The 14,314-nt window shown below is 38.7% G+C and overlaps 1 protein-coding gene across 1 annotated transcript; it reads right to left on the reverse strand.

Moving 5' to 3' along the window:
• Positions 1–2,869: 2,869 nt before the first annotated feature.
• On the reverse strand, positions 2,870–13,833 carry LOC106072621 (5'(3')-deoxyribonucleotidase, cytosolic type-like). Its single transcript, XM_056021479.1, has 5 exons — positions 13,547–13,833; positions 12,524–12,624; positions 10,121–10,181; positions 4,243–4,357; positions 2,870–3,241 (listed from the first exon to the last, which is right to left on the reverse strand). Exons 1-5 carry the CDS (start codon positions 13,790–13,792, stop codon positions 3,096–3,098), a joined length of 669 nt encoding a protein of 222 aa, XP_055877454.1. The 5' UTR covers positions 13,793–13,833; the 3' UTR covers positions 2,870–3,095.
• Positions 13,834–14,314: the final 481 nt, after the last annotated feature.

The following is a 14,314-nucleotide window of genomic DNA, read 5'->3' on the forward strand; positions in this document are numbered from 1 at the left end:
GCTTAGCCAGGAAAACCGAAGACTAAACTAGAGTTAAGTGTAAGTCTCTAATTAACCACCTATGACTAGATTGTCACAGGGATAGTAGACCTACGTATGTATGCCTATCTTCTTAAATTCTTTGAAAGAACGTCTGTAATTTATATAATTCATATGATTGATGTTTAATTTCATATTGCGTCACCAACACAATTAATCTTGAAATTATCAAACGTTTATTATCATTTAATTAATATTTTGAAATTAATTTATTTTTTTTTTTTTTAGATCTAACAGCATGCTTCACTACATTCAAGAAGAACTTTAAGACCTATTTGTTTAGGTTGTATTCTACATTAATTAGCCATATTATTAATAATAATAATAATAATAAGGCTTGTCTTCGAGTCCGAAGATTAGTGAGGAATACAGTATTTCCTATGGCTGCGCAGCCCCCAGCTGCGAGCTACATATTTTGCCACATCCAGGGCAAGCAGTTACGTCGACCACCTTTTAGCTCACCAAAAAAGACTGCCTTTGGCATACGTTCGTCTCCCATACGGGATACGTGCCCTGCCCAGCGTAGCTGTCCGACCATAAGAAGTCCCTCTATACTGTCCATACCGGCGTTCGCAAGGACATCGCTGTTTGTAGTGCGGTCCTGCCACCGTATGTCCATGATGGAGCGCAAGCATCTTTGGTGAAAGCCATATTAGGTTCCATTATATAGGCTATGTCTGTTATGCTATCATTGCGCCTTAATTTGGCCTACATTAGCCTTTGTCTTAACAACACTATCATGGCCGGCATATGCAAACTAGGCAGCGGCCTAGGGCCTCCGATTGGTAGGGGCCTAGCACAGGACTAAAAAAAAATGCGAAACTTGGATCAGATCTCAAACATATCAGAACAGAAGTGGACCATCAGTGCCAGATAGATAAGATAGATAGATCAGGGGTTCTCAACTTGTGGATCGCGACCCCCTTGGAGGTCGATTGACAATTATGTCAGGGGTCGCTTAAGACCATCGAAATTATGGATTTTTTTTTGGCCTATTCTAACATGTAATCCTTGACACACACATGGAATTACTACAGGCCTATTTATTGTTTTTCGAAGATAGATGTTGCAGCCAGCTGAATCAGAATTGATTTCAAACATTTTAATTGTCGCAGCAGAAATATATTTAACAGTATAAGTAAATGCGGTTAATGATAACGTATTGTTAAGCCTGGTCGTGTTGTAAGGCTCTGGACTGTCGTATGTGAGGTCAAAAGTCTGTAGGCTATTGATCTTCATTAATTAATACATTAAAAGTGAAGTTCAAAGTACGACACTTTAAAAATTGTTTTGCTGCTTAATTAAACCAATATGTTAACTCTGTAATATGTGAACCAAAATGTTTACGTTTTGAAAAAGGTTGAAGAGCGCATCCATAAATTTGAATTTCAATACTTAAACTTTGCATACAAATACATGAACCTTGGATAAACTCCTAATGGTAGCAGGGCAGGAAAGGCCTCCCGCTGTGCTCTGTAAGAAACTCTGTTGTTGAACATTGTGCATCATAACTCCCATGGGGTTGAAGTGACCTTTTCGTTGTCTCCCCGCAGCTCTTGGACACTCTTGTAAGACATGCACCACTCCAGTATGTCAATTGTAGCGAAGTTATTTAAGTCGAATATATCAGTGATGCAAAAATACGGCCCAATGGCCAGATCCAGCCCGCGACATAGTGTTATCCGGCCCGCCCAAACATCGGACCAAAATGTAGAAAGTCGCACAAAAAAGGTTGAGACAATGTATCTGTACCAATTTTAGGGATCTTACTCTTTGTGTTATGGATTCTAGTCCTTGCTATTTTCATATTCATATTTTTTTTCCTGGTAACGATAGATAGATAGATAGATAGATAGATAGATAGATAGATAGATAGATAGATAGATAGATAGATTGATTGATAGATAGATAAACAGATAGATAGATAGATAGATAGATAGATAGATAGATAGATAGATAGATAGATAGATAGATAGATAGATAGATAGATAGACAGATAGATAGATAGATTGATTGATAGATAGATAAACAGATAGATAGATAGATAGATAGATAGATAGATAGATAGATAGATAGATAGATAGATAGATAGATAGATAGATAGATAGATAGATAGATAGATAGATAGATAGATAGATAGTTAGATAGATAGATAGATAGATAGATAGATAGATAGATAGATAGATAGACAGATAGATTGATTGATAGATAGATAAACAGATAGATAGATAGATAGATAGTTAGATAGATAGATAGATAGATAGATAGATAGATAGATAGATAGATAGATAGATAGATAGATAGATAGATAGATAGATAGATAGATAGATAAACAGATAGATAGATAGATAGATAGATAGATAGATAGATAGATAGATAGATAGATAGATAGATAGATAGATAGATAGATAGATAGACAGGATAGGATAGGATTATAGGCTATAAGTTACAATTACTTTCTAGACTAAAACACAAACTCAAAGGCGAAACACAATGTATCCACTTATATTATAAACCTAAAAAGCAGGAAACAAAATGTATCCACTTATATTATAAACCTAAAAAGCAGGAAACAAAATGTATCCACTTATATTATAAACCTAAAAAGCAGGAAACAAAATGTATCCACTTATATTATAAACCTAAAAAGCAGGAAACAAAATGTATCCACTTATATTATAAACCTAAAAAGCAGGAAACAAAATGTATCCACTTATATTATAAACCTAAAAAGCAGGAAACAAAATGTATCCACTTATATTATAAACCTAAAAAGCAGGAAACAAAATGTATCCACTTATATTATAAACCTAAAAAGCAGGAAACAAAATGTATCCACTTATATTATAAACCTAAAAAGCAGGAAACAAAATGTATCCACTTATATTATAAACCTAAAAAGCAGGAAACAAAATGTATCCACTTATATTATAAACCTAAAAAGCAGGAAACAAAAAGTTTTTGAAGTATCAGATTATGTCAAACATTTGCGATCAAATCCGCAGACATAATATTTTTACACGGTACTGGCGATTTTTTTTCCCGTCTTGACTGTTTTAAATATCATGCCGTGCCTTCCGAATGATTTGTCTCCATGCCCCATCAGTCCAGTTCTCCAGCCTCGTCTTTGTGCCAACGCTGATCCTAACGTTGTGGCAAGATGTGAAGACTACATGCTCCCAGGTCGGATTTTTGATAACACCTGCAGGGCAGACATTAAATAGACATGTCAGAGCAGGGTATAGGTCCAAGGTCAAGGTTTGCATATGCTGTCTTTAGCGATTTTCGGAACATCTTACCTACATTGATAATGAAAATGTTTAAATATGACAAAAGGCTTTCGGAAAGGTCATTGTTTGCCCAGCTCTACAAGGATATGGCACTGTGTGCTTTAAGCTGCCTAAGCGTCGCCGGCTGCTGTTTTTTCCTCACGGATAACTCCCGAAGCCTTCCCCATGATTGGGTATAGCTGTAAGCAGCAGAGTTTTTAATTTAGTGTTTTTCTTCTCTTAAGTAGGTAGCCATCCAAGGCTAATGAGCCCCCCGTGCCCGAAGCTTATTGGTTTAGGTGCCAATTAAACGCCTTCGCCCTTTCTTCTTGTTAGTGAAAACAGTTTCGTCGGACCCATCACTGTGTCGGAGGCGCGGTGGCTGAGCGATAAAGCGCTTAGCTTCCAAACCGGGGACCAGGGTTCGAAAACGGGGATTTTTTATTTCTGGATCTTCCGGCGCCGGAGTGGTAAAGCGCTCAGCTTCCGAACCGGGAGTCCCGGTTTCGAATCCTAGTGACGACTGGGACTTTTTAATTTCGGGATCTTTATGGCGTATCTGAGTCCACCCAGCTCTAATGGGTACCTGACATTAGTTTGGCAAAAGTAAGGGCGGTTGGTCGTTGTGCTGGCCACATGACACCCTCGTTAACCGTAAAGAATGACCACAAGGTCTGAAAGGGGAACTATACTTTGCTTTACAACACTGTGTCACATTTAGTGACTTAAAGGTCAGGAGTTGGATTGGGCCCGCTTGTAGTATGCTCAGAATATGCAAATGCAGCTAAAAAATATACACTTTTAAAACTAAAATATGCATTTTTAAATATAATTTTTAATACGAAAGTGATATAAAATTTACAAGGACTCTATATTTCTTTCTTCTAAAATATAGCAAACTTTTTGATACAAGTATTATTATTATATAATTAACCTTTGATGCTAACTCTGTCATCAATCAGCAGGTTTCCATTAAGCAGTGTAGGATCTTTAGTGAAAATGATTTTATCCAGCCATCTCACCCCAAGATGAAATTCAACCCACTGACACTAAAGAGAAAATAAATTAATTTACCTGTGTTTAATTCAGGGTATGTGCAAGAAGACAGTCGACATACAAAATGTTGAATAAATGTTAATAAAAGCTAAGTATTGGCATCAATGGCTCCATAAGTTCAGGCTTCGTTAATTGAAAGCTTTTACTGAGACGTTTATTTCTTACTAAGTTTACAATTAAAACTGATGTTTATTTTTTATTTTTATAACTTGAACAAAATGTAACTTTTTAGAGCTACAACGTTATTAATTTTTGACTGACCATTGTCCATTTGGTTCAGGTCTCACCATAGTTAGTTCATAGATGTTTGGCTAGGACAGGGGTCGGCAACCTGCGGCTCGCGAGCCACATGCGGCTCTTTGGATGTGAAGCTGCGGCTCTTTCGTTACATACGCAAATATTATTTATTTTATTGACATTTTTTTTTTCAAAAAGTTCTGAATCTTTTAACGAGGATTAGGCACTGATTCTATCTCTCAGCCACTTGTACTCTCCTTTCACCACACCCCTCCCCCATTACACGCGTCGTCACTGTAATCAGTCCGTCGGAAGCTCTTGAATGACGCCGTCGTCCGATGATTCTATGCACGCTTTAATTCGCTTTTGGTTGTGACGTATAGTTTATTGTTTCATGTAAATGAGTTAGAAGCGAATTATCTTCTCAAAGTTAGAAGCAATCTACAAGTAATGCTGATCTGGCAATCGTTGGGGTACCAGGGCGTACCACTAGAAATTGCACAAAAAGGCAAACCATTTACAAATGGTATGTCAAAGATTGCTTTATACGTGTGTGACAGGTGGGGAAATGTGACGTGTGTTTGGCACGTTTTATGTCTAGGGGATGATTATTTTTGAAAGCAATCACACCCCCACTTATCAGCATATGAATCGGGAGCAGACACGCAACGAGACAAAGCAATGAAAGATAGATACAAAAGTTAAAATAAAGGATATTTATTTACATAAATATACATATAATAATAAAAAGGGGGAGGGTTTGCATCTATCTCTAGTATATTCTATGTTTAATCATCACTCTTGCACATAATAAGAGAGTATGTCACTTTGTCCTCTGACTTAGCTGGTTGTCCTGTTGATGTCGCAGCTGGCTGTGTCCTGGCTTGAGGTTCTGCAGCTGGAGGTGGCGCTCTAGCGGATAGAGGGACGCCGGCGATATAGTGCTACTTCCTCAAATCGGACAAGATAAACTTCGATGTTCTCTGTCTTGTCGTCGAAGTGCTCCATTGGCATGTGGGGTAGACCGTTCAAGGAACTTTGAAAGGATGCTGGGCTAGCCGGGCGAGACTCATAAGAAGCCTGGCGGGCGGCCTCGTTCTCTTTGTCCGCGGCTATCTTTTCTCTCGCTGTAATTTGTTGCTCTTTTTCTCTTTCTCGCTCTGTGACTTCTTTTTCTTTAGCAATAGCTATTTCAGCTTCCTTTCTTTCCCTTTCTTTAGCCATTTCATTATCCTTTTCCTTCATTGCTAGCTCATGCTCCCTTGCTAATCTTCTTTCTTCCTTTTCGTCTTCCTTTCTTTTTTCTTCTTCTCTTTCAAACGCCTCAAATCGTGCTCTCACAAATTCTTTCCGTTCTGCCTCATCGTCAAATAAGGTGGCCGCAAAATCCTTCAATTCAGCCATTTTCTGCTTCATGTCAGAGTCCGCTTTCGAGCGTGTGCCGCTGGCCATAATGGTGAGGGGTGGGAGATGAGAGGTACTAGGATGGTGGAGGGACAGATAGAATGGATAGTAGGATTGAGCTAGAATTAAAGAAAGTGGGTTAGTGAAAGTGAGTCGCTGGTTATAGGGAAGAGTGCAAAAGGAATGTGGTGTCTGCCTACGTTAATCACAAAGTTCCTGCAAGAAAATATTACACATGAAATGCAATAATAGTAATATAAAATATGACAGAAGTGACACTCTTGATAATGCGAAGTGATGATACTTATAAATACTTTTAGAAAATTATTGATAGGAAATTTGGTTATTGCCGCCTGTTCGTGCCTGCTGTACTAATGGGTTAAATCCACGGACGGGCTCGCCAAAATGTGACAGGTGGGGAAATGTGACGTGTGTTTGGCACGTTTTATGTCTAGGGGATGATTATTTTTGAAAGCAATCACACCCCCACTTATCAGCATATGAATCGGGAGCAGACACGCAACGAGACAAAGCAATGAAAGATAGATACAAAAGTTAAAATAAAGGATATTTATTTACATAAATATACATATAATAATAAAAAGGGGGAGGGTTTGCATCTATCTCTAGTATATTCTATGTTTAATCATCACTCTTGCACATAATAAGAGAGTATGTCACTTTGTCCTCTGACTTAGCTGGTTGTCCTGTTGATGTCGCAGCTGGCTGTGTCCTGGCTTGAGGTTCTGCAGCTGGAGGTGGCGCTCTAGCGGATAGAGGGACGCCGGCGATATAGTTCTTGTGGAGTCTCAATCCCCAAAATCTAATATCTGTAGTGGGCACAGTAGGACGGGTGGCCGGCTACCGTGGGCACAAGGTTACTGCGGGCAGAGCTGATCTGCCGTGGGCAGCGTAGTTGACAGGATATGTCCAGTGAGTTGCAGAGGGTTGGCGTAGCTATAACGTCTCACACAGATCTGAATCTATAGGGACGTCGCACCTAATAGCTTGACATGGGCTGTCGAATAGGCGGGCAATGCCGATAGCGCCAAGTGGTAGAGTTGAGTAGATCTCAGTGGGCAAGTGCTGTGCTGAATAGCACTAAGCACAGATGCAGGTAAATAGATCGTTGATCCAATAAATAGGCAGGTAAATGGGCAATAGGCAGGTCAGTGAGCTAGTGCAGTGCTGAATAGCACTAAGCACAAAGATAGTAGGTGATTCTTGATATCAAACAAATAGGCAGACACCTGAGGGAGGGCCAGTGAGAAATACACAATGCACTAATTAAATATAAATGAACTAGGCAAAATACACATGATAAAATCCAATGGAAATATACACAGAGTAATTAAGATGGAACTTGTGATTAAGTTCGGCTTACCACCAGGTATTCCTCTAGGAGAGAGAATAAGTGATATAGTCCGGACTCGATAGCTCAGCTCGAATGAGAAATGAAAAAGGGTCTGGCTTGAGTTGGTTTACTTTATATAAGCCTGGAAAGTGCGGGCGGACACAGGAAGTGTCCTAGGCTAAGATTTATCTTACACGTGGGTGGATTTGACTCGAGGTGGGAGCCGCACCTTGGAATATCACGCGGTGTGTTGACCAGGGTAATCTCTTAGATCAAAGAGAGGCGTGAGAGAAGGGGGGGGGGAAGGATTAGCTTGCATTCAAACCAAGGTGGGGTCAACCGCGACCGTCCTTCAGACATCCGGCGGGCAAGACAAAAGAGATTGTGTGTCTACCTTTCCCCGATCAAGGGCAGATAAATGAAAGGACGCGCCTTAGCTATCTCCAAGGTGGTCAACTAAGTCTAGCCTGGAGCGGAAAAGGTGGTGCGGGTGGAGAATTCAGGGGTAGGATGGGGAAATAATTAAAATAAAATAAATAAATAAGGAAAAATAATAATTAATGCTGTGATAAATTTGAGTGACTCTGACAGCGAGTTTTTGACTTGTCACAACGTGCATCTGGAAAACATTTTCATGATTTCGAAAAAAAGAAAACTTGAAGAAAAAAATCAAAGCTAAAACTACAAGATAGAAGAGCTAAAATGACTTTAAATGTAACATATTTGCAGGTGGAATATATTCAATATTCTTCTGTCTTGTCACTTGCTATAGATGAATTGGCAACATAAAAGACAGGATAAGTTGACCCTTTTTGTCATGTATGTCTTCCCAAGTTCCAAAAGAAGAACTTGGATTGCTACCGCTCTGGAGACAAACTAGAGGGGATGATAGAGCGTATGCCGAGCACAAATACCTTGCAGACATTAAAATCGTTTAAATAACAACTGATTGAGCCAGACAGGAAAAAATAAAGAAGCAACTACGATTCTTCGAAGCAAAATAAATTGCGAAATTCTTACGTTTCACTGAATAATACACCAAGAAGCGCTTTTAGATCAAACGATTCAGGCCGAAATAGTTGAGGTCATAAGTTCGGTAATAAAGATTGTTAACAGCATCTTGTCAAAAGCACTTAACCATCGTCAGTTTAAAGAATTCTTAAGCGAAATGGAAACTCCGTATTATGATCTCCTTCACAATAAAGTGTGATGGCTTTCCAAAGGTATGGTGTTGAAACGTTTTGGCTTGTGCTTGAATGAATTAAATACATTCCTAAATAAAAAAGATACTTATCACCCTGAATTAGAGAACAGCAAAAGTTTGAAAAATTTGTACTTTACATAGCGAAATTAAATGAGCTGAATGTTAAACCACAAGGAAATGGAGACCCAGCCGATGGTAGGGTAGAAGATTAGGCTTCTTTTGAAAAAAAAATATTATTGCAGAAGAGCGGTAAGTTACTTTTTTATTCAATGTCTAAAGAAATATCGCGATAATATCGGTGCATCTGTTGACACGAATTACTTCAGCACAGGTACAAAAAAAGTAATTCAAAGATGAATTTGTTGACAGTTTTCTATGACAGTTATAAAGAATTACAAACTAACAAAATCATTCTAGCATTACTAGTAAATCAACACATATAGTAACGAAATCCACATTGATCCATTTGAAATTGATACTGGATTTCTAGAAATGCCATTGATTGAAAGTAAAACTTTGTGGAGTTGAAAATTTAAAGAGTTGAAAAGCAAGTTGGAAGAAATGCATGTACGTAACGCAACAAGTGGACATCTTTAAAACAAATGTCGCGAGTTGATTCGGCGCAAGGAATAATCTTCCAGTTTGCAACATTGAGGTGAAGAAGTTGGCATTTCGAGTGCTATATCCGGATCTAAGAAGTCAACAAACAAATGAAAATTTAGAGTCGTGTTTGAAACTAAAAACAACAAGTTATGAGCCAAATGTATAGAAAAATTTCTAAAACCAAAGCCATCGCTCCCATTGAATTTGTTTGCTCCATTGTTTGTTATTTGAAGTACAAGTTAGTGTTGCTAATAAATGTTTAACTGCTTTATTTGCTACCAACATAAACAAAACAATAATGCCATATATTGGCATATATATATATATATTATCTACTTTTGCTGTGAAAGCACTACTTATGAATAAATGTGAGTACTACATATTGTTGGCAAGAAAAAAACAACAACGTTGTGGCTCTTTAAAATTTAAAAATTTTGTAAATTGTTATTTTTGGCTCTTCCGACTCAGAAGGTTGCCGACCCCTGGGCTAGGACACTATGACGGCGGGGTAAGGGGCGCTAACTTTTTCTAAGGTACTTAAGATATAATGAACTCCGATAATCTATGGTTTCACTATACTTCCATTGCAGAGAGGAAGACTATTACATGGACCAATAACTTGTTTTCTTTTGACTGTCTCAGACTTGCCAAATTACGATTCTTCAGATAAGGGAAAGCAGCTTGCACCCGACTTGTAGTGTAACATCAATGCATTACTGAAAGCACAACTGTATGGTTTCTTTTCGGGATGTACAAGAGCTGAAGGGTCCTCCCCCTTTCAAAATCCCCGTTTCTACTTTCTTTGCTGCTGATTATAATTTGTCCTAACATGACACTTTATATTACTGTAATGTAGTGTGCTGTAATGAAAGCTATTTGAACGGTGGTGGGTAAATAAGAAACGTTGACTTGTTTAACACACGTTTAATATTGTTCATATAAAAGTGCCGATACCTTCTCTTTGAGACTGTATCCGTAAGGCATCGTTATCCCAGAATATATAAAGACGTTCACACTGTTAGAAGAAGTACATGAATAGTGTATTGAAATATAGAGTTTAAAAAAAATGAAAATAACATAGTTTTATTCATTCACTGATCTTACGGCTTGCAATACTGAGTGCAGAGCATAAAATGTGCCAAACTTGACGATTGGGTCTTATCTTATCTTATATAATACAGACGTTACTTCAAAAAAGAAGATGATTACGTCCTACGCGTCATGCATTTAGTCATGCATATTAACCAATGACTTAAATTCTGCCAAGTCACTGGTTTTCCTGGCTAGCTCAGGCAACCCATTCCATGCTCTAATAGCACTAGGGAAGAAGGAGTATTTGTACAAATTTGTCCTAGCATATGGGACGAGGAATGTGCCTTTATCTTTGTGTCTTTCAGAGTATTTTATTAAATTTTGTTTTTGTATTTGAAGATTATGGTTCAGTGTTTTATGTATTATTGCTACTTTACTTTTGAGCCTTCTGTCCTGAAGGCTTTCTAAATTTAGTGATTTTACTAAAGGTGTTACTCTAGTCAAATGTGAATATTCGTTTGTTATGAATCGCACTGCTCTATTTTGTGTCTGTTCTAGTTTCTTAATGTTTTCTTGAGTTGAGGGGTCCCAAACAGAGGATGCATATTCTATTATTGGCCTAACCAAGGTTAAATAACATTTTAGTTTTATGTTCTTATTTGATTTATAGAAATGTCTACACTTCAACCCTTTCCTCTCCCTTATTTTGTATCTTTTATTTGAAAATTTTCACATATTTTTGTCTTCACCCGAGGCTCTCCGACAATCCCTAAATGTAATATTAAAGTCTCAGGACCACAATCTCGAATCTGTAAAGTATAATCTCAATCGAGAACCTCGGTATCGAGTTTTGTTAGTTTATTGAGCCAATTACCTTAGACAAAAACATCTTGGGTGAAACCACACAGTACAGAAAAAAAAAGTTGTTTCAAAACTGTTAGAGCAAGCGACTAGCGCTAAAACAGTGGTGAACTTCCTTTGGTGTTTTTTTTATTTATTTTTTTTTTATTTTACAAGTTTCGAGTGTTCCTTCAGAAATGAAGATTATTTGTACGTTCTAGCTAAAACTCTGTGCCATCGTGTCAACAGAATCGCATATCACTCGACCCTGTGTATTTCATATTCTCTGTTACCTTCAGTGACGTCCAGTGGCTTTTGCTTCTGTTACCTTCAGTGAAGTCCAGTAGGGCGTCGGCGCCTACGGCGCCATTATCCCGTTGGTGGTTAGAAAGGTTTTTATCTAACTACCAGGCCTGGACACGGGGCTCTTCACCCCTGTCCTGTCTGAGGGCTCCCAACGGTAGATGATCATATCGGTTGACTGGGCCAGACCGGGCCGTGCCGTGTACACAGCGCACCGTCCCCGTTCCTGGGTTCCACTCGCTATAAGTGGCGAGAACAGCGATAACTGCGGGGAGATTGTCTCATATTCCTATGCTGTAACCGCCACTGTTCCGTGCAGGGACCGCCACTCCAGCCACGAGTCTTATGACGGCCCCCTTTGTGGAACGCGTGAAGGACTTTTTGGACTGGTGTGCGGGCTACTTGTTCCATCCCTACCCCCCGAGTGAGAGAAAAAAAAAAGCTCACCCAGGGGGTCCCGCAAGGGCCTGGTTCGCTACTCGTACTTAGCCTATCAAGTTCCACTACTAGACGATTCCACCGCAGGCGCCACGCTGAGGCGACGGGTAGCTGGAATCCTCTGTTACCAAACCGAAATTACAAGGCTCAATATGGTTAGCTGAAGACAAATAGATCTAATTGTTTTAGCATTTAGTGGGCGTGGTGGATAAGTGGTTAAAGCCCTTGGCATCCTTACCAAAAGGTCTCAGGTTCGAATCTCAGTGAAGATTGGCATTTTGAATTTCAGGACTTGGAGGGTGCCCCTGATTCCACCCACCTCTAATGGGTAGGCCTACATGACATAAGTTGGGGAAAGTAAAAGCAGTGCGTCGTTGTGCTGGCCACATGACACTCTTGATAACCATCGGCCATGGAAAGAGATAAAGAGTTAGGTCTATAAGGGGTACTTTATTTTTTTTTTTACTTTAACATTCATCACACTCTGCTACATATTACAGACCATATTTTTTACTCATGTCCGCATATCTATTGTATGTCAAAGCGTGTCACGATGAAGCCATTAAAAACATTATCACTAGCTGGTCCTTTCTTTCATTCCATCTATCAAAGACTTAGCTTTTTAAAGTAAAAAAACAAAACAAAAAGCAAACAACCACGTTTGTAAAAACAATATAATATCTAGAATGGAACACTTCTAACACGAACATGTAGTTTTACTAAGTAAAGAACAAGGCAGCGTACCCATAGAGTTTGTCCATTGCATCTACTGCCTCACAAGCTCCAGGGATTTCGGGTAAATTGCTTATGAATCCAGGAGTACAATAAACACTTGAAAGTTTTTCCTGAACAAATTGAAAAAGTTGTCATCTTAAATGATATTTTACAAATATATTATGGATGGATGTAGACCTATCATACAACATGCATAAATCAACATTATAATAAGTGAACATGTTTAATGGGTTTTTGTTTTTACCATGTTATAAATCTCAATGTTTAATAATAAGCAGGAAGGCTGCCTATTCATGTGATGTATGCTGCAAACTGTAGTCTCAGTGGTACCGGGTTCGGCCCTTGAAGGAGATTTGTGCTAGGCGAGACCAATTGTTATAGAAGGCCTGACCACTGACCTGCGACGTCGCCACCTGTTGGCAGTTTAGACCAATAACTCGTTGCCACGTCACATGTGGTGGCGTCGGGTCGCAGGTCAGTGTTCTGGCTTTCTATTACGATTGATCTCTGACTAGGACTTAATAATCTTCATTTTTGAGGAACTCCGAAACATACACATCAAGTCAAATTGAAAAGGTGAATTAGTAGACATTTGGCTACCCTAAATACTAGGCTTCATTTAGAGATTGAAAAAAAAAATCTTTTATTGAAATCATGAGGCCAGAATCTGAGCATGATCTCAGTATGTGTTTCTAAGACATAGTATATCTGTTGAAGATTATTTGGCTAAAGGCTGTTGTTTTGTTTTGTAGTCTTTGTGTTAACGATGCGCACGGTGCTTACTCAGTTAATTTAGTATCTGTCATATGCAGGCATGAAAATATGTCTCATTGTGGTCGTTACATATTTTAAAATTATGTTTCTAATCAAACTTAACACATAGGCCTACTAATCTTTAATTTCTTCTCAGAAAATAAAGGTGTTCCAAACGGCGTAGGAGGATCAAAGTTTCGAGATATTCGAGTTATTAAAGAATCATTGATTTGAAATATTAACAGAAATGTGGGTTATTAGATAGAACAACAGACTTACGCCTAATTCTTCGCTAACATCGGCGTACTGTCTCTTCACACTAATGCCTTTCCTTTGTTCAAGAGGTATGTACGTCTCCTTGGGATACTTCCTACGATATGATTTCAAGAGACTCTGCTCAAAGTCACATAAAACGTTCTCGAAATCAACCAAAACTCTGATGTTTTTGGGAACACTAGACTCATTCTTATTGCTAAATGATTTACCAATAGCTTTTGTATTTGAAAAATTGTCATTATAAGCCATCTTATTTTTAATTGAAATTTCAATTACACTGAACAGGAAGTCATGCCAGCTTTTTTTTTCGCTCAAAACGCTAATATAATAATAGCAAGAAATAGTTATTGATGAGTTCGTCATAGCATGCATAGGAGAAGAGTGCACTGACTTATTTTTAACTAGATTTAGGATCTATAATTGGACTAGGATTTATCTTCATTTATGAAGGAACGTCCAAAACATTAAAACATACTGCATATCATGGGCGTAGCCAGGGGGGGGGGGGGGTTGGGGTTCAAACCCCCCCCCCCCCCCCGAAATGAAATTCTCCCCCCGAAAGGGGGGAGCTCGGAATTCAGTAATTGATTTTTTGCTTTGATTTTGTTTATTTTTGGGAGACATTTTAATTCTATACCATCACTTGCCCCAGCGCAGCCAAGGGGTTTTGAGTTTAAAACCCCCTACCTGGGGGTTTTGAGTTTAAAATCCCACTACCAGGGGGATTTGAGTTCAAAACCCCTATCAGGGGGTTTTGAGTTTAAAACCCCC

The sequence above is a fragment of the Biomphalaria glabrata genome, chromosome 2 (assembly GCF_947242115.1).
Source record: "Biomphalaria glabrata chromosome 2, xgBioGlab47.1, whole genome shotgun sequence".
Classification (NCBI taxonomy): domain Eukaryota; kingdom Metazoa; phylum Mollusca; class Gastropoda; family Planorbidae; genus Biomphalaria; species Biomphalaria glabrata.